At 41.5% G+C, this 19875-nt stretch overlaps 1 protein-coding gene across 1 annotated transcript in view; it reads left to right on the top strand.

Annotated features, from left to right (window-relative positions):
- ZSWIM6 (zinc finger SWIM-type containing 6) overlaps nucleotides 1–19875 on the top strand; it is a 112752-nt gene that overhangs the window by 92179 nt on the left and 698 nt on the right. Inside the window, exons 5-14 of the mRNA XM_073680260.1 lie at nucleotides 1350–1529; nucleotides 1834–2010; nucleotides 2220–2366; nucleotides 4778–4924; nucleotides 7331–7591; nucleotides 8730–8865; nucleotides 10436–10593; nucleotides 16547–16710; nucleotides 18427–18508; nucleotides 19483–19875. The exon at nucleotides 19483–19875 is cut by the window's right edge and continues 698 nt beyond it. Coding sequence (XP_073536361.1) covers nucleotides 1350–1529; nucleotides 1834–2010; nucleotides 2220–2366; nucleotides 4778–4924; nucleotides 7331–7591; nucleotides 8730–8865; nucleotides 10436–10593; nucleotides 16547–16710; nucleotides 18427–18508; nucleotides 19483–19875 — 1845 coding nt within the window. The remainder of the gene's footprint in view (nucleotides 1–1349; nucleotides 1530–1833; nucleotides 2011–2219; nucleotides 2367–4777; nucleotides 4925–7330; nucleotides 7592–8729; nucleotides 8866–10435; nucleotides 10594–16546; nucleotides 16711–18426; nucleotides 18509–19482) is intronic.

Raw genomic sequence — 19875 nt, 5'->3', positions numbered from 1 at the left:
TAATGTGTTGGTGTTTTGTAAACTGTTGCAGTCACACTCATAGCAATTCATACACTAGATTTGTAAAAATTAGAGCAAGTACGACCCAAGAGGTAAGGGGGCCCATGCCCACCTAAAGCAGGTGGAATTGTGCATTATGATGAGCTATTGTGCTACAAAGGCCCCATATATTGTTCTTGCACAGGGGCCTCTCCTGACCTGTCTGTCTGTGGAATGGCGTATGCTCTGACTCATAGCTGTGGTCTTACTGCTTTGGGCGATGGGACGGCCATCGTTACAGCATTCATCATTTATCTGGTGGCTATGTCCGTTACACAGCAATACCCCTTTATAAGCTCTCCTAATGGCTGCCACTACAGGGTTATCTAGAGATTAATACATGCTAGGCCTCATTTATTAGTAGTCTGTTGCCGATGGCAACCAATCATATCTTTGCTTTTATTTCTTATTTCTCTGGTAAAACGAAAGCTGCAATGTAATTGGTTGTTACAGGCAACAATTAAGCACTTCATTTTGGACAGTTTTTATATATTTTTCGAGCTGTAACCATATAGGGCTGATTTATCATGCCATACTGCGGCTGTGAGCACACAGGACTTTTTTATGCAGGGGATTTGGGGTTTTGTATCAGAAATCTAACCCTATAAATCTGTATTGTACGACGAACACCATCCAAAATTCTGAAATTCTGTGCCATTTACAGGGTGATCATTAATGTTAAGGACTGATATTTACAATGTGTAATTTTGTCTTGCATACATATGCGAGGAAAAGCCCCCGACACATATGGAGACTGTGGCTTGATGCCATTTTAATGGCATCCTTCACATTTTAAAAGGGTTGCCCACTATTTAGGAGAAACATTATGATTCAGAAGGGGTTTTCCAAGTAAAATAACACTATTACTCTGGTGCCGGCTCTTTCTCTCCCAGGGCTCGTGTGACATGTCACGCAATCCCTGCGTTCTATCAGCGCTGACTTTACTCTCCTCTCCTATGGACGTAATTGACATTCGGAGGAAGTGAGAGCTGTCTTGATTTTTAATAATATCACGATAGCCAGTACTGATTTTGCCGCTGGAACGGCATCGGAGTTGAATATGTGTTATTATTTTACTGTGGGGGAAATGTAGAGATTTAAAAGGGGTTGCCTGAGTAGTGGACAAGCCCTTTAAGACTAAACCATTGTTCGGCTGACGGTTATCCATTTTGACCGTGTCGCTTCAACAAGTGCTCCTGTGTTATCAAAGACCTTGAATAATTTCCGTGGTGTTAATCACATCCTTACCTCTTGGTAGTCCATGTTGGACGTCACGATGTGACCGCTGCTTCTTTTCGTTCCCTCACTAGGTGCTCTCTGGATGTGCATAGTCCTAAATCCCCACTGTAAGCCGGAGCAGAAGGCCAGTTGGCTGAAACAGCTGAAAAAATGGAACAGCGTGGATGTTTGTCCCTGGGAAGATGGCAACCACGGAAATGAGCTGCCTAATTTAACCAATGCATTGCCTCAGGCTGGAAATGCCATCCAAGGTGAGGACGCTGACCTGTATAACTGCATTGAACATTAGTGATTTAGCATGAATGTTATTCCTTATGTGGTAGGTTAACCTGCAGTCCCATGTAAAAGACATGTGAATTTAGCCAGCACCGTTACTGCATATATATATATATATATATATATATATATATATATATATATATATATATATATATATATATATATATATATATATATATATATATATATATATATATATATATATATATATATATATATATATATATATAATTTTTTTTTTTTTTTTTTTTTTTTTTTTTTTTTTTTTTTCCTCAGACTCCTCACACAGGCCTCATCGAACAGTATTCACACGAGCCATCGAGGCGTGCGATCTCCACTGGCAGGACAGCCACTTACAGCACATTATCAGCAGTGACCTTTATACCAACTACTGTTACCACGACGACACTGAAAACTCCCTCTTTGACTCTCGTGGGTGGCCCCTCTGGCACGGTAAGTTGCCCGTCCTCGGACTGCTCTGTGACTGGCGGCTTTGTTCACTACTTTTTCTTTTCTATGGAGCTCTAAGTTCAGGAGCGGTGGTGGGCACAAGAAATGCTCCGCCATGAGAGATGATTTTGTTCTCCTATCAGGCCTGTAGGGTAATGAATATATGCCGACATGACCGGGACACGCAATCACTGTACCTTCTGTCTCTACAGAGCACGTCCCTACGGCCTGTGCGCGGGTGGACGCACTGAGGTCGCACGGCTACCCACGAGAGGCCCTCCGACTAGCAATAGCCATTGTCAACACTCTTAGAAGACAGCAGCAGAAAAGAATGGACATGTTCCGGCTACAGAAGAAAGGTGCGTGTCTGGTTGTCGTGTACCTCTGTATACCACGAGGGTGGCCTGGCAGCATTACACGTGTCTGCTGCAGTCATTACACCGACAACATACCCTCTGTATCCCCCTATTGAGGCTTCTGTAAGGTCTCAACTTAACCAACAGGTTAATCTTTCACACCAAAAAATAGGCATATTTCTTATTTTAGACTATTGTAGAAATGGCGCAACTACCAAATCACAGGTTGGAGAGCAGTGCTTCTGTAATACGCAAGAAATCCAACTATCTCACCTACTGGCTACTATAGTTTTTCTTTTAAAGGGGTTTTTCCCACGAACAAAGTTAATTTTAAAATTTATTTTAATCAGTACATCTTGGAATAATAACTTCCACAATTTGTTTAAAAAAAAAAATGTTCCTGTGCCGAGATAATCTTATAAATGTGCCCCTGCTGTGTACTGTGTAATGGATGTGTCTGATCGTACAGGAACATGGTCTGATCATACCACAGCTCCTGGGCAGGAGAGGACGCAAAAGAGTATATGGACATTACAGCACGGGATCACATATTTAGCGTCTTTTGTGATTACTAAGATCATGGCGGTTTAGTAATTGCAAGAGGCAACCGGGATACTGGCATTTCAGTGCTGGCTGAGGCACTACTTTGGGTCCAGTTGCCATAAAGTACCAAAGTGGAGACTGGAGCAGGGTATCTTGAATCTTTTTGCTCCTCTCTAATTTCTAGTGTGGTGTCCTCAAAGGGGTATTCCTATCTCCAAGATCCTAGCCCAATATTTAGTAGGTGTAATGGTAATATTAGCAGATACCTCAAATTAGAAATGTATTATTGTTTTCCTGATTAGTCATGTCATTTACCTCATGTGCAGGGCATTGCAGTAGCTGAGGTATCCATGGTTATGCCCAACTAACTAAGCTACTGCAGTGCCCTGCACATGAGGTAAGTAGCATAGCTTATTCTTATTGGAGGTATTTGCTAATGTTCTAATTATTACACCTACTACATATTGGAATAGGATCTTGGCAATGGGAATACCTTTTTAAGCGATGACCATGTCTGTTAATGACATATCTGAACATTAATACCAAGCTGGCAACTTAATTTAGATTTCCAGGAGGCATAATTGAGGAATGGAAAAATTAAAGGCTCTATGCAAACAACCTTTTTTTATTATTTAAAAAAAAAATTGTTTTTTTTTGTCCATTTCTTTCTCTTTTTAAAGGGTGTGGAGGATCTTTTAGCAGTAGGCAATTGCTGCCTTTTGCTATCGCCCTTGAATTGAGAATGCTAACATGATGTAGGGCTTGCAGGAAGCCCTCGAAGGGTTAATCTGTTCCAATTGAAAGTCCTAATTCAATTGCTTGGAGATGACTGACTCGCTGCAGACTGTATAAATAATACAGGACCCACCACTCTCCGGAAATTTCTTCCTTTGACTCGGAGCCACAGAAGCTTCTTTGAACACTACAAATATACACAGTGTGTCCACTTCACATGAAGGCGGAACAGCTTAATAAAGGAAAGCACCCGGCCTAATATTTCCTTAAACGTCTCTACGCCGTCCAAATGCCATAAAATGGCACCATAACGGGACTTTATTAAGTCAATAAATATTCAGATGCTCCACAAGGAGACGTGTAATTTATGCCCATTGATAATGACTTGCGGATGTTTTGTTTATTTTATGGGATTTTTGCCAATATTCCACCCCCTGATTGATCGATGTATTGTATATTGCTCGCACATATAGTAATGTAAATTACAGCAATGGAAATCATTTTTCCTCCCTTTCATGGCTTCCCCCACAAGTACTGCGCTCACCATTGACTATAATAAAAGGTGACAACATATGTATGATGGCCTCTCCGTGGGTATCTGATCCCCCACCATCAGTATTTTATTTATTATGACACTCTTATATGGGAATACTTTAGGGTTTCTTTTCTTGAGTTTTCCTTTTAAATTTTCAGACATGTGAGTCGGCCATGACTTCTGCAGTTTATAAGCTGTTCATTTAGTCAAAGCCGCAGTTGTGGTTTCGGTTCCCTAATTTAAAGGGACAGTAACTTCTGATGGTGATGGTGGGGTTTGTCCGCTGTGACTTCCACGAGCTGCCAGAATTAATGTTCCATCATGTTGTAGACCGGTAGCCCCTTTGCTGTCTTTACCTGCACGGCGACTCCCCAGCCATCCCATTGAACAGGGAATTGCACCCAGACCTATTCACTTGGATTATCACAACGGGTTATCAGGTTGTGCAAGGAAAAAGTAATGAAATTCTGCAGCTCTGCCCCTTCATTTCTAGAATTTGAGAAGTGTTAGAGGTCAGGCATCACCGATCACAAAGCCACATGCCTTTACTGTTCTATTTTGATTGTTCTATTTTCTTTATTTTTTTATTTTTTTTTTACAGAGCTTCTACATAAAGGTGTTACTTCCATCACCAATTTAGAAGGCTGGGTAGGGCATCCTTTGGATCCAATTGGCACTCTCTTCAGCAGTCTAATGGAGGCCTGCAGAGTGGATGATGATGGGTTTCACGGATTTCCAGATTTTGCAGGTAAGGCAACCCCCTGACATGTTGCAATAGAATAAGGACTCTGGTTGACCTTGGAGAAGCCTGTCAGTGCTGCTGATGGCCTCATGTGTAGTCCTGTGGAGTTCAGAGTCTATGGGAGAACCACCACGGCTGCAGTTGTTTTAGCATTTCAAGAGATAAGGACTTGATGTATTTATGTGAAAAGTAGGCTTTTGTTCATAGGTTTCCCACAGCTAATGTCACCCGCCGAAGTAGAGCCTTAGTTTGGCCAGCAACTACCTTATAGTGTAAGGCCATTTTTTTTTCTTCCTTTAGACCTCTCTATCAACATGCCCTCTCAGTTCGGCGGAAGCAGGCATCTCTAATATTGTACAGTTTATCACCCTTAAGAATAAAGGATTGGTCTTGTTAAACGCCAATCCTTATCCAACATCCATATAACAGCCATCAGGCTCCTCTGATATAAATCCAGTTCTGGTTCTACATTTCTTGCCTTCCATCCATTGGTCAATGTTAAAGGGCTACTGTCAATTTTGTAAGTTATCCCCTATCCACCGGATAGGGGATAACTTCCCCATCACTGTGCATCTGACAATCGGGAATCCAGTAATCCTGAGAACTGGGCCTCTAAAGAGCCCAGTGAGACTGGAGCGATGGTCGATCATGCGCACTGACGCTCCATTCATTCCTATAAACCACAGAAATCCACCAGGTACATAGTTACAATGCTATTTCAGCCATAAGTACACATGAATAGCAAAATGGCAACTTCGCTTATAATCAATTGCAAAAAGGAGAAAAACAAAGAACTTAATTGATTAGTTAACATATATCATAAAAAAGAGTGCAAAGCAGGATATGAACACTTGCAACAATGAAGAAAAATACTAAAGCTTATTTTAGTATAGATATAAACGACACAGTGGTCATAAATTTATATGCTGACTTATAGGTATATAACAAAAAAGGCTCCTACCCATGACAGTAGTGCAAATTGCAAGGTCACCACATAGGAACAAGTCCCAAACCCGCGTTTCGCGTATTTGGTATGTTGCTTCCTCAGGGGGTTCTTGGTATGTTGCTTCCTTAGACTCCCTGAAGAAGCAACATGCTAAATACGCAAAGCGCGCTTTGGCGACTTGTTTCTATGTGGTGACCTTGCAATCTGCACTATTGTCATGGATAGGAGCCTTTTTTGTCATATACCTATGATACCCAAATGTCTGCATATACATTTATAACCACTGTGCCTTTTATATCTATACTAAAATACGCTTATGCACTCATCTTTCTTCATTGATGCAAGTATTCATATTCTGCTTGGTTACCTATCTACTGTTTTGTCGATCTTTGTACTCTCTTTATTTGTCTTTTTTATGATATGTCAACTAATCAATTAAGAATTTTTATAGCTTAAAAAAAACTCTGTTCTTTCTCCTTTTTGCTATCCATTCTTTAAGTTTGTGCAGAAGCCCAGCCAAGCACAACGCTTGGCTATATTCTGCTCATGATTGACCAGCGCTCCATTCACACTGGTCTCCTTTTGAGCCTCGGTTCTCATGATTGGTGGTCAGATTCCCAGCAATTAGGAAGTTTATTCCCGATCCAATGGATAGGAGATCACTTACAAGCTTGAAATAACCCATTTAAAAAGACCCTACACTTCCGTTATACACATGTGGTCATACATATGACACTAACAATCTGTGCCACCAGGGTATTTTCAGCGACCGATCGCAGAGCTGTGACTCTATAGAGACACTGGCACATCACTCGGCCACTGCTCACCCTACATGACTGCGAGACACTGGCATGTTATCTGTCAGAAGAGGACGGATTGGATGAAACTGTTAATGTTTTATATCTGAATTCCGTATTGAAGAGACTCTGACACAAGTGCGCGTCTGCCAGCGTTTCAATAAGCTATTCTGGATCCCCACTGCTGGTGCTGAATGATTGATGGCGTTCCAGCTGCAGAGTTATTAACTTCTAAGGGGATATTATTGAGATTTGTCACAAGGAATTGTGGGACGTTTCCGTCGTAGATGCTGATTTTGCTAGAAAATAAAATTTATGATTTTGCTTCAGACTGATACTAATTTCAAGCAGTGAATCTTGCAGCCATATACCGTAATGTAATAAATAAAAGCCAGCCTTCTACTTGTGTATGTGCAGCCATTATCTATGCAGCGTCTAATGCACGTCATCAATATTCATGAGCTGTCACAATCCGGGTCACTGGGCTTCAGTGACGCTGCGGAGGTACGAGGTGCTGCCAAGGTACGAAGCGCCGCATGCCTCCCGCTGTCGGGATGTTACACACAATGGCAGAAACCAGTAATAACATTGACTTTGTACATTTCTGGATGTTGCCGCAGTCTGATCTGTTCAGGCTCTCTCATCGCCCATGTTTTTCTTCTATCGCAGATGGCTTTGGGCATTGTAAATCTCTGGAATACCAACACCTGTCTCCCCACAAGTTCCTAGAAGAAGGCGAGTCGTACTTAACGCTGGCGGTGGAGGTAGCGCTGATAGGGCTGGGGCAGCAGCGAATAATGCCAGATGGCTTGTATGCACAGGAGAAGGTCTGCCGCAACGAGGAGCAACTCATTTCTAAACTGCAAGAGATTGAGCTGGATGATACGCTGGTGAAAATCTTCAGAAAACAAGCAGTCTTCCTGTTAGAAGGTGAGTAACTCCCCATCTGATCAGTCATTGCAGTGCGGGGATGATGGGCATCAGTCATTTCTCCGGGACAGTACTTGCTGCCATCTTGTATGGTAATGGCCTAATAAATTGTGTCTCGGCAACAATAGCCCAATGTCTGTAGATCTGATCTGTGTGGGGGACTTGTTGTCTAATACAGAGATTAAAACTGTGATGGAAACTATTAGATTTGCCTTGTGAGTCCCTTCTTGTATATTACACTGCCAGTCTGCCCTCATGGAGGGCTACTCTTCTTCTTTCCCTCAACATGGTTCTCCGTTGTGTGCAGTGGCTCCTCCATATGTTCTCAGAATGGTCTGTTGGGTAGTGTGAGAATTGTGGCGGCCATGTTGGGCAGGGGGTTCTTACAATTGATGTATTATCGGCACAATGCTAGAGAAAAATCATTCATCTTGGTTTGCTTGCAATGAGCTCTACAGCTGTGTCTCCAATAGTAGATTTAAGCAAAATAAGATTCCTCGGACCCCGATCTGATGTCCACGTCTGTAGTCTGTGCAGCCGGATCCGGGCGGGATGAACCTCCATGGCAGACTCTATAATTCCAGCATCCTGGGCGCCTCTTGTGATTTTTCTAGGCTCCTGTGACCTAACATGTAGCGCCATGAGCTCGCAGGGGCCTGGTATTCACAAGAGGGGCCCAAGAAGCCCCCATTTTCCCAGGTCCAGCTGCCACGTGGATGCCGGAACAAGGTCCTGTGAATCTATTTGCCCAACTCCAATAAGCAACGATTGAACCTATTGAATGACATCAAGTGGAGCTCTGGAAACCCTGCCGAATTAATGTAGAAAGTATTTTGGCAAACCACCATTCATTTGGTGAAATGGTCTGCTCTTTACATACCTGTTGCTTTGTGTTCCAGTATAAATGTAATGCTTTTTATAATCTTTTCAGTATGTTTTCTGTTTTTTTTTTTTTTAATTTTTCCTAAATTTTCCTAAGTGGTTTTCTGCTTGGAAATGAAAGCTGCGAGCGGCCTATTGCCGTGTCTGTGAAGTAGCCAGAACGGCAGCAGATGCTGACGTGACCTAGTATTTGTGCCTGTGTTATTATGCAGAGCGGTGTGAGCACATTGAAGTAATGTATGTTTTCTTGGCACAGCTGGGCCATACAGTGGATTGGGTGAAATCATCCATCGAGAGAGTATTCCAATGCACACATTTGCCAAGTATCTCTTCACCTCCCTCCTACCTCACGATGCTGAACTGGCATACAAGATTGCACTGCGAGCAATGAGGTAAGCCCGGACCTCCTGAAGAGACCCCAGCTCCAGTAACCCCATGTACAGGTTCATTAAATTATCCCCCATAAAGGCCATAATGTGATGACTGGACCCGCGCGCCCCATGAATCACACATGGATAACTGTAGGCAAAAAAATGCAGTAGCACTGGCAGTGTGAATGCTGCCCTAACACCAGTGCTTCAATTGGCTGATACAATGATGGTGGTGACAGGAGCGAGGTTTTGCCGACCTCTGAGTATAGGGCCAGGTTATCAGACTTTAATTTCAGAAGTTTGGATACATGTAACCCTCTGGGACCAAACACTTAAAGTAATAGAACAAGTAAGGCAAAGTCCACACTTTCAGGATTTACTGCACCCCAAATCTGCAGTAATGTACAGTACAAGTCGATACGGATTTCAAAATCCCATTCACACGTTGTAGAATAAAATCCATATCTGCAGCATGCTCATTTTTGTGCAGATTTTACACTATTCAATGCTTAGTAATGAAGTAGGGTGAAATCCACAACCAAATCTGCACCTTTATACATATGGACTTGTGGAAAAATTCCACTGCAGAATTTTTCACATGGGAACATTTGCCTTTAATGCAAAGGCTGAAGCATCAGCATTCCTATAGGGAACCTCATTCCCACCCTTGAAAGTAGTTGCCGCTTGCGGACTGGACATGTGCCGCGGCAACTGTCCGACACCTGCCATGTTTTTGATGCACATGTCTTGTTAGGACATAGGCACGATTCCAGGCGGGTTCCTCGGAAAATTTCCATTTCGATGTGGAGGTGAATCCCTCAAGGTCCAGTGCTGAGATCAGATATTTGAAGTTTTTGTATTTTTGAGTGTGTGTGTGTGTATGTATGTGTATATATGTGTGTGTGTGTGTGTGTGTGTGTGTGTGTGTGTGTGTGTGTGTGTGTGTATTTATGTGCAGGTGCATCTCACTAAATTAGAATATCATCAAAAAGTTTAAATCCTTTTTAAGCTGTTGTTATAAAGTATTCTAATTTACTGAGATAATGACTTTTGTGTTTTCATTGGCTGTAAGCCATAATCATCAACACTAACAGAAATAAACACTTGAAATAGATCACTCTGTAATGACTCTATATAATATGAGTTTCACTTTTTGTATTGAAGAACTGAAATTAACTTTTTGATGATATTTAAATTTAGTGAGATGCACCTGTATGTGTGTGTGTATATATATATCTATATATATATATATGTATATGTATGTATGTTACACACACGATGCGCCTCCACAACAAAATGAAGTTTTAGTTTTTGTTAATTTTTGGACACATTTTTTAGTTTGAAGCACACTTTCTACATATAATAAAAATATTTTTAGAGTTTGAAATTATATCTATATATTTATATAATATTTTCAAGCTAGAAAAATAATTTTTTATATGTAAAAAATGTGCTTCAAACTAAAAAAAAAAAGTGTCCAAAATAAACCTTCCCTATAAATGTGTGTTTAATATGGTATTTCTTATGTTCTTATGGAATAAGTGATTACTGGGCCTCGGTGTAATTATTGATCTCTTTATTTTGTGTGCAGGTTGCTTGTGTTGGAATCCACAGCTCCCACTGTAGACATGTCCCGGCCACACCACATCGCCTCAGTTGTTCCTAACCGTTATCCCCGTTGGTTCACCCTGAGTCATATTGAGTCACAGCAGTGTGAGCTGGCATCTACAATGCTGACCGCAGCCAAAGGTATGTCCTATTGCCAAGCATGTTACCTATGCGGCGATGGCTTGTCCTCGAGCTCCAGTGTTCTGCACATCTCACCGCAATCTAAGGTCTTTGCATAAAAAAAAAAGTTTCCTGTTGAAACAACAAAGCCATTTATTCTACACTCTAGTGCATTGTTGCTATGGGCCTGCTCTGCTACCTGTGAGGCATTTTGCATACATGTTCCCTGGTCTGCAGCATGCATATTTCATGTGAATGAACTCATATGGCTGTGATTACTCCCTACCAGCACATGCAGAGCTGTGGCGGATACAAAGGTTTTCATTTAATACATGAGGCCCATAATTTGGGGGGAAAAAACTCTCTTCAATTTCTACAGGAAATTGATTCTCTATTGCCCTTTTTAAAGGGTTTCTGCTGTTGCCCCACATCTTCATTTCCTTCACTAGAGGCCAGGACTTCCAGCTATGACCAGGTCCGTGCGCATCATAAGGTTGCAAAGTCTTGACGTGTGACACAACCATACGACGCACAGTGACCTCCAAGCCCTGGTCATGGATGTAAGTCCCCGTTTATACTGAAGAGGCAGTAGATGCGGCATGCAGCGGTGGGGAAAAAAACCTTGAGGACCCGACAGCGAGCAGTGAGGTGACTGGAGATGAGTTTTTTAATTCTACATTCATGCTCTGGTGTCTGGATAGACCCTAGAGCATTGTAGGGAACATTCAATATGTAGAGAATAACTTTGCATGGTGTAGCAAAGTCAGGTAGTACAGGGTTGAATCCCAGCTCTGCAGGGTTTGATTAGAGGCACCCGCATAGCTTTTTACTAGCACAGGAAGTAGGTTCACTTGGTACGCAGTGTGCTGGGGACTGAGCAGGGTGTAGCTTCTGCGGGGGGCTGCAGACTAAACTGAGCCAGGTGAAGTGCCAGGAGGATTACCGCACGGGTGAGAGACTGGTCTGTGTCTGGGAAGAGAGGTGAAAAGACCTCTTGGTGTTGGCCTCTCTGACAGAACTTGAGAAACAGCTGGACATTTATCTGAATGGGTGAGCCCGCATTTGGACTGTTTATTTGGTTCCTTTATGCCGGAGAAAGGCTGTTTGTTTTTTGTTCTGCTGGAAGTGTATGCACTTTAATAAATCTGCCTGCTTGGACAGAAAAAAATGCATACCTGTGTGAACGCTGCCTAACTTCTACCTGAGCAAATCCCTACAGCAGGATATCCCTGGGAATTCTGTTCGCACTGCCGTACCATTCACATATTCCAGGCCCTCTCCAGTTCAGAAAAATGTCATTCTCAAGAATAGAGATTTTTGTAAAAATTTGAGAAGAGTAAAATTCTGCTTGAATAAATCTGCCCAACTCAGTTGATTGTGGAAAACCTGGTCTTACAGGAGCGCGCTGGTATCCGAGACCTCTTTACAAACAAGTGTAACAGAATGGCTCGTTTTAAAGGCAGATGACATGGTCAGGGGTGGGATGTTGTTCACCGGGGATAATAGGGCTGACTGAAAAAAACTAAATTCAGTTTTTTCACCATATAGTGTAATACATCTGTTTAAAAGTATCATGTACAGATGTTTATATTTAGATTTATAATTAATAATTAAATTCATATAATCTATATTGAATAACCCCTTTTTAAATTAAATGCTTAAAGCAGTCCACGAACATCAATGTGAAGAGTTCTAGATGTTCAGACTTTTGCCGCCTACAGTCCATTGTGTAAGAACGAGGTGTTTGGAAGTAGGGATGAGCGGACCCGCCAAAGGTCCGATTCTGGTACCCAATCTGAACTTTTTTTCCCATTCAAAACTCTTCCTCTTCGCTCTCTCGCTTCTTTTTTTTTTTTTTTCTTCCTCTTTCCCTTTTTCTTTCGCCCTCTTTCACTCTCTCTCATTACATCATCTCTTGTGTTTGGCGTTTAGCACCGGATGCTAACTGTCCGGTACGAACGCCAAGATTTGAAGGTTTGGTTCGCTCATCTCTATTTGTAAGTCCTTTGGCTCAGAGTATTTAACCACTTCGCACCAGAGCCTGTTTTTTGCCTTCGTGACCGGGCCAATTTTTTCAATTCTAACCACTGTCACTTTATGAAGTAATTACTCTGGAACGCTTCAATGTATTCCCCTGATTCTGAGATTGTTTTTTCATGACATATTGTACTTCATGATAGTGGTAAAATTTCTTCGATATAACTTGCGTTTATTTGTGAAAAAATCGGAAATTTGGCGAAAATTTAGAAAATTTTGCAATTTTCAAACTTTGAATTTTCATGCCCTTAAATCAGAGAGATGTGTCACACAAAATAGTTAATAAATAACATTTCCCACATGTCTACTTTACATCAGCACAATTTTGGAACCAAAAATTTTTTTTGTTAGGGAGCTATAAGGGTTAAAAGTTGACCAGTGATTTCTCATTTTTCCAACAAAATTTACAAAAACATTTTTTTAGGGACCACATCATATTTGAAGTCACTTTGAGGGGTCTTTATGACAGAAAATACCCAAAAGTGACACCATTCTAAAAACGGCACCCCTCAAGGTACTCAAAACCACATTCAAGAACTTTATTAACCCTTCAGGTGCTTCACAGGAATTTTTGGAATGTTGAAGAAAAAAAATTAACATTTAACTTTTTTCACAAAAATGTTACTTTAGACCCAATTTTTTTTATTTTCGCAGGGGTAACAGGAAAAAATGGACCCCAAAATTTTTTGTGCAATTTCTCTTGAGTGCGCAGATACCCCATATGTGAAGGAAAACCACTGTTTGGGCGCACAGCAGGGCTCGGAAGGGAAGGAGCGCCATTAGACTTTTTGAATGTAAAATTTGTTTGAATAATTAGCGGACGCCATGTTGCGTTTGGGGAGCTCCTGATGTTCCTAAACAGTGGAAATCCCCCACAAGTGACACCATTTTGGAAACTAGACCCCTTAGGGAACTTATCTAGATGTGTAGTGAGCACCTTGAACCCCAAGGTGCTTCACAGACGATTATAATATTGAGCTGTAAAAATAAAATTTTCACATTTTTCCCACAAAAACGTTTTTCATCCCTTAATTTTGCATTATCATAAGGGTAATAGGATAAATTGCACCATGAAATTTGTTGTGCAATTTCTCCTGAGTATGCCAATACCCCATATGTGGGGGAAAACCACTGCTTTGGTGTATGGCAGGGTTCGGAAGAGAAAGGAGCGCTATGTTGGCTGGGATAGGTTGCAGACACCATGTCACATTTGAAGAGTCGCTGACATGCCGAAACAGCAGAAACCCCCACAAGTGACCCCATTTTGTAAACTACACCTCTCAAGGAATTCATCTAGGGAAGTAGTGAGTATTTTTTAATTTTTAAATTTATACCATTGGGCAGTGAAAAAAGCATAATTATATTTTTACCACAAAAAAATGTTTTACCCTCAGATTTTACATTTTCACACAGGGCAATGGGTAAAAATGGTGCCGAAATGTGTCACACAATTTCTTCTAAAAGTGGCAATACCCCATATGTGGCTGTATCGTACCGCTCAGCCATACGGCAAGATCTGGGGGGGACGGAGCGCTATTTGACAATTGGAGAACAAATTATTGTAGAATAGGCATTTGGATTTGGGAGCACAAAATTTTCTGAATTTCTTTTGGGGGGCAAGGGCCATTTTGCTTTTCCAGAGCCTTTCTGCTACCAGTAACTTGGAAGTCCCTTATATTTTTAACAGATGACGGACCTGAGTGGGGACTAGCTTTTTTTGAGGACTGAGTTGAAGCTTTTATTGGGAACATTTTACGTAACATTTATCCGGCGCTCTAGGCTGAGCACTTACATCGGGGTTTCCATCTAAATTTCCAAGTGATGTAATTCAGATGAAACCCCTGTGGGATCCATTCACTGTAATGAGGCAGCAGAGTTACTCTGGACTCCGTCTGGCCTCTGTTTAGAGGTGTCCTTTTTTTCAGAAGTGCACAAAACTGGCCAACCGCACTTTTATGCACGCCTAAAACAAATGACACCGTGGTATCACAGGCCAGACGGCATCCACAGTGGCCTATATCTGCCTCATTACAGGGAATCTTCCATCATGGGTTCGGTCTGAATCACGTATTTCAGAGATTTACACGGAAACTCTGGTGTAAGTGCTCAGCGCAGAGCGCAGGATAAATGTGAGCAGAGCCTTACTGGGATCTTTAGTAGACATAATAAACAAATCAGTAGCAGGTGAAGAATTGGTTTTATTTATTTTTTTACGCCGTTCCTCGTGTGATATAACTGATTAGATTACTTTATTCTTCGGGTCGGTGTGATTACAGAGATACCAGATTTATATCGGGTTTTTATGACTGACAGCTGTCACACACTAAGAGACGCTTTTTTTGCAAAATCTAGTTTTTGCATCGCCATATTTTAAGAGCTATAATTTTTCCATATTTCTTCCGACAGAGTCATGTGACGGCTTGTTTTTTGCGGGACGAGTTGACATTTTTATTGGTACCATTTTTTGGTACGTGACATTTTTTGATCGCTTTCTATTACGTTTTTTGGGAGGTAAAATTAACAAAAACCAACAATTCAGGAATTGTTTTTTGAGGTTTTTTTATGCCGTTCTGCGTGTGGTAAAAGTGATCAGGCAGCGTTATTCTTCGGGTCAGTACGTTTACAGCGATACTACACTTACTGTATATTTTTTTTATGTTTTGGCGCTTTTACACAATAAAACAATTTTATAGAAAAAATATTTTTTTTTGCATTGCTTTATTCTGAGCGCTATAACTTTTTTATTTTTCGGCTGATGGAGCTGTATGGCGGCTTTTTTTTTGCGGAACAAGATGACGTTTTCAGCGGTACCATTTTTATTTCCATTTTGCTTTTTGATCGCATTTTTTCCACTTTTTGTTTGGCGATCAGATGAAAAAGCATATTTTTTTGCTCCGTTTTTTATTTATTTTTATTACGGTGTGCACAGAAGGAGTTAATTAGTGTGACAGTTTTATAGATCGGGTTGTTTCAGACGCGGCGATACCAAATATGTGTACTTTTTTTGGTTTTGCATAAATATATGGATTTATTGGTTTAATATTTTATTTATTTTGTGATTTATTTATTTTTTTTTTTTTTTTTAACAGTTTAAAAACATTTTTTTTTACATTTTTACTTAGTCCCTGTATGGGACATTAATTTTTATTTTTCTGATCACTGATCTCATGTAATGTAATAGACATGTATTACATTACATGAGATCTTTGCTGACTGTTTCACAGTCAGTGTGTCCTGCCAGGCTTCAGCTGCAGGCTGAGCCAGGCAGGACACCATATATGGCAGATCTGGAGGCGGTCATGTGACCTCCAGCTGCCATAGCAACGCCAGGTCCTGGAAGGTATCAGGGGTTGTCAGCGAGGTAAGTAAGACGACTCCCTCTCCTCTGTATCTTCTATATGCCGCGATCACTATAGATCGTGGCATATAGAACATTTCAAAAGGTTAACATCATTGGGACCTGATCCAATCAGGTCCCGATGATGTCCCCTGTCAGAGCTAACGCTCTGCACCGCAATCGCAGCGCTTTCAGTACCCTGGGGGTCCTGAGCGCTGCGAGACCACCCACTGTTTTTAAACGTCGGCGCTGCACAGAGCCCAGCAAGCGCCGATGTTTATCTACAGTGGGCCGTCGCGAAGCGGTTAAACTCCTTATGAACGACAAATATGCAATCTATCTTCGGTTTTTAGAAATTGGTAACACAAAAGTGGTCACATCCAGACTTTTTTTTTTTTGTGAAATCGTTCTCAGCTAAAGTACAACTTCAAGAGACTAAGTGTTGGCATTAAAGCTTCCCCTGGTCAGCCATGCTTCAGGACCTTGTGCTTTCTTCACGGGGTTTTTATCCACTGATTCTTTAGTTGTGCCTGGAATAAGTAATTGTGCATGAACCTAGGTGCTGATAAAATGCCTTTTTTTCTCCTCTTCCATCTGCAGGTGATGTTAGGAGACTGGAAACAGTGTTAGAATCCATCCAGAAAAATATTCACTCCTCATCGCACATATTTAAGCTAGCACAAGATGCATTCAAAATCGCAACGTTAATGGACAGCTTACCAGATATAACGCTGCTGAAAGTATCCTTGGAGCTGGGCCTTCAGGTTGGTAACATCCTATAGGAGTGTTGAGTGTTTATTATGCAGCAGCAATGTTGCTGGGACTTGTAGTTCCCATATTTATATTCATTTTCTACATAGGTTGCACAACCTTTTGCAATCTCCACTCCAGTAAAACACCTGAATATTGAGCAGATGGGTGATGTATAGGTTAAGCTAAATATTGATTCCTCATAATGGTTATCTATGGGCCCTCTAATAGTCTTGCCAAACAGCGTGTGAAATCAATTCCTGTATTCCCGAGTGGTAAATGGCCAACATTCAAAATAGGCTTTTTTTTTTTTTTTCCTTTTATAAACTGCAAAGCAAAACGCATTTCCCATGGCACATTCAGCATGTACAGTCAGAACGGTGCAGCAGCTTTTTACCAGTGCTGCAAAAAAAATGAATGGGACCGATCAAATCCCAAGATTCATCATTTGTGGAAGAGCCCAGCGTCTCGTTTCTGCGGGTCGTTGTGGTGATTAGGATAATTTTCAGCCTGCCTAAGAAATATGTCACTATAATTGAGGCCTGTGCTACACTCTGCCTCCTTCCATTGTCGATATGCTAATCGGTCAATTACCAATAGATAAATAATAGGTTATAATGGTAAGGCTTGTCAGAAGACAAAAAAGCAAATGTCCTCACAAAGTGACTTTCCTTGGTCCTAATAAGAAAGATGCCATGTTCTGTATTAGGCCAGATTCACATGGTGACCATGTCTGGATCTGCCTCAAATTTCCTGACCCAAAATCTACAGCCTTGGCAAATGCTTATAAGGTTACTTACAAGGAGAGCCGCAGCTGGATGGGACATCACAGTTCGTACTCGGATCTCGAACGTCGGATGTGTGAAGCCGACCTTCTCCTGTAACATACACAGTTGCAGACTATCATTCTGGTGGTGGCAAAGAAAATAAAAGTTGTGTTTTAAATAAATACTGGAATAAAATATGGCCTTTAAAAGGGTTGTCTGGCAAGTGACTTTTGTCATAGGTTGTCCTGCTAGTAGGACACCTGGGTAATCCAATGTCAAGTGGTAAATTCCCCTGCAGCACCTCTGCCCCTGCAGCACCTCTTCCCCTGCAGCACCTCTGCAAGGTAAATCTGTGCTCATTGCAATCAGTGGTTGTGCATAAATATGTCTGGTCCTCCAGAGTGACCAATGATCTTTGTAGCTACTCTGCATTTTGGCCAGTAGCTGCGAGTCTCCTTTTAACTTTACAAATTTTTAAAGAAAACCTATCACCCGGTCATAAGTGGCCAGTTTGTGCTCTTATTTTTTTTCCTATTGTTCCCTGTTCCATTGTTCCCCTGCGTGTGCAGGGTTTTGTTATTCTTTTGTTTTTTCATATAGAGATAAAGGCCTTTTTTATTGTAATTTTTATGGTCTTTAACAAGGTGGGCATTGCTCATGGGGTAATAATGCAGAGAAGTCTAAAGACATTCCCCCAGAGAATCTGGTGAGCACCACCCCCTTGGTAAAGACTGTAAAAATGATCACCAAATAAAAAGGCCCATATATCTGGAACCGTACAGTAGATTTAAAAAATAAATAAATAAATACTCAAGGGGGCAGCAGGAATAAAATTGCAAAAACTGGGCACTTTTGACCTGGTGACAGCTTCTCTTTAAAGAAGTCCCTGTGAAAGGAGTACAGTGATAGTGTGCATGTGCAACCCCCATATTAATGGCATTGCCATCCTTTTTTTATTTTTAGGTAATGCGTATGACGTTATCCACTTTAAACTGGCGGCGGCGGGAAATGGTTCGGTGGCTGGTAACTTGTGCTACTGAAGTAGGTGAGTACATAGTGCCGCTCAGTTGGGTTTGTGGTTTGCTTGCACAACTGCACTAGTATCATTGTAACATCTCGGAGTATTATACAGTGTAATTTGTGTAACTTTTACTCATTGTGCGGTCAGCACGGTGGCTCAGTGGTTAGCACTGTACCCTTGCAGCACTGGGGTCCTGGGTTCAAATCCCACCAAGGACCACATCTGCAAGGAGTTTGTATGTTCTCCCCGTGTTTCCTTCCACACCCCAAAGACATACTGAAAGGGAATGTAGATTGTGAGCCCCAATGGGGACAGTGCCCATAATGTCTGTAAAGCATTGTGTAATTAATGGCGCTATATAAATGAGTAAAATAAATAAATAAAATGTGCTCCATCTGTGGAGATCTTGGGTCCCCCACACCCCTCCACCAGCCCCTTTTATTCTGAATATTAGATAGTTGGTTTCCTGGGAGCCATGTTCCTATGGTACACATGTGATGCAGAAATCTCTCTGATCATTGCCATTTATCTAAGACTATGTTCCCACAATAAGTTTGTGGTGTGTTTTTGACACTGCATATTTTAGAAAAAAATGCAAGTAACCTATTTTACTTATCGGGTGTAGAAAATCTGCAACATCAAAACCTCACCTAAAGCTCATTATGGGAACGTAGCCTAAATGAGCTGATTTTGGCAGCTGGCACCATTCAGGTAATTGAGACAATCTGTTTCTGCAACAAATCTGTTTCATGCCATTAAATCTTAAGAAAATTGAATCCTTTTTCCAAATTCCTTGCAGATTTGCACTCATCCAAATTTTGATATGTGATATGGAAAAAAAATCTGAAAATTGTGAAATTACTCCTGGCATTTGTAGTGGATTCATTAGGATAGAATTAGGCGCATTATTGTGCATAGTAACATGAGTCAGCCATGGAGTTACTTCAGAAACACAAATGTGGTCGCACTTGTTAATTCTCCCTTCCTCTTGTACGCAGGTGTTTATGCACTTGACAGCATCATGCAGAGCTGGTTCACACTCTTCACGCCAACGGAGGCCACTAGCATCGTAGCCACCACGGTGATGTCCAACAGCACCATTGTCCGATTGCATCTGGACTGCCATCAACAGGAGAAGCTGGCCGGCAGTGCTAGGACGCTTGCGCTCCAGTGTGCTATGAAGGACCCTCAAAACTGTGCCCTGTCAGCACTTACTTTATGTGAAAAGGATCACATAGCTTTTGAGACTGCTTACCAAATTGTTCTGGATGCTGCTGCGACTGGCATGAGCTACACACAGCTTTTCACGATAGCTCGGTACATGGAGCACCGCGGTTACCCAATGAGGGCGTACAAGTTGGCTACCTTGGCCATGACTCATCTGAACCTGA

The sequence above is a fragment of the Phyllobates terribilis genome, unplaced genomic scaffold (assembly GCF_046119375.1).
Source record: "Phyllobates terribilis strain yellow unplaced genomic scaffold, ASM4611937v1 Scaffold_1__5_contigs__length_1240528914, whole genome shotgun sequence".
NCBI classification, from domain to species: Eukaryota; Metazoa; Chordata; class Amphibia; order Anura; family Dendrobatidae; genus Phyllobates; species Phyllobates terribilis.
The sequence above is the reverse complement of the archived record's forward strand: the minus strand, read 5'-3'. Positions and strand labels throughout refer to the sequence as shown.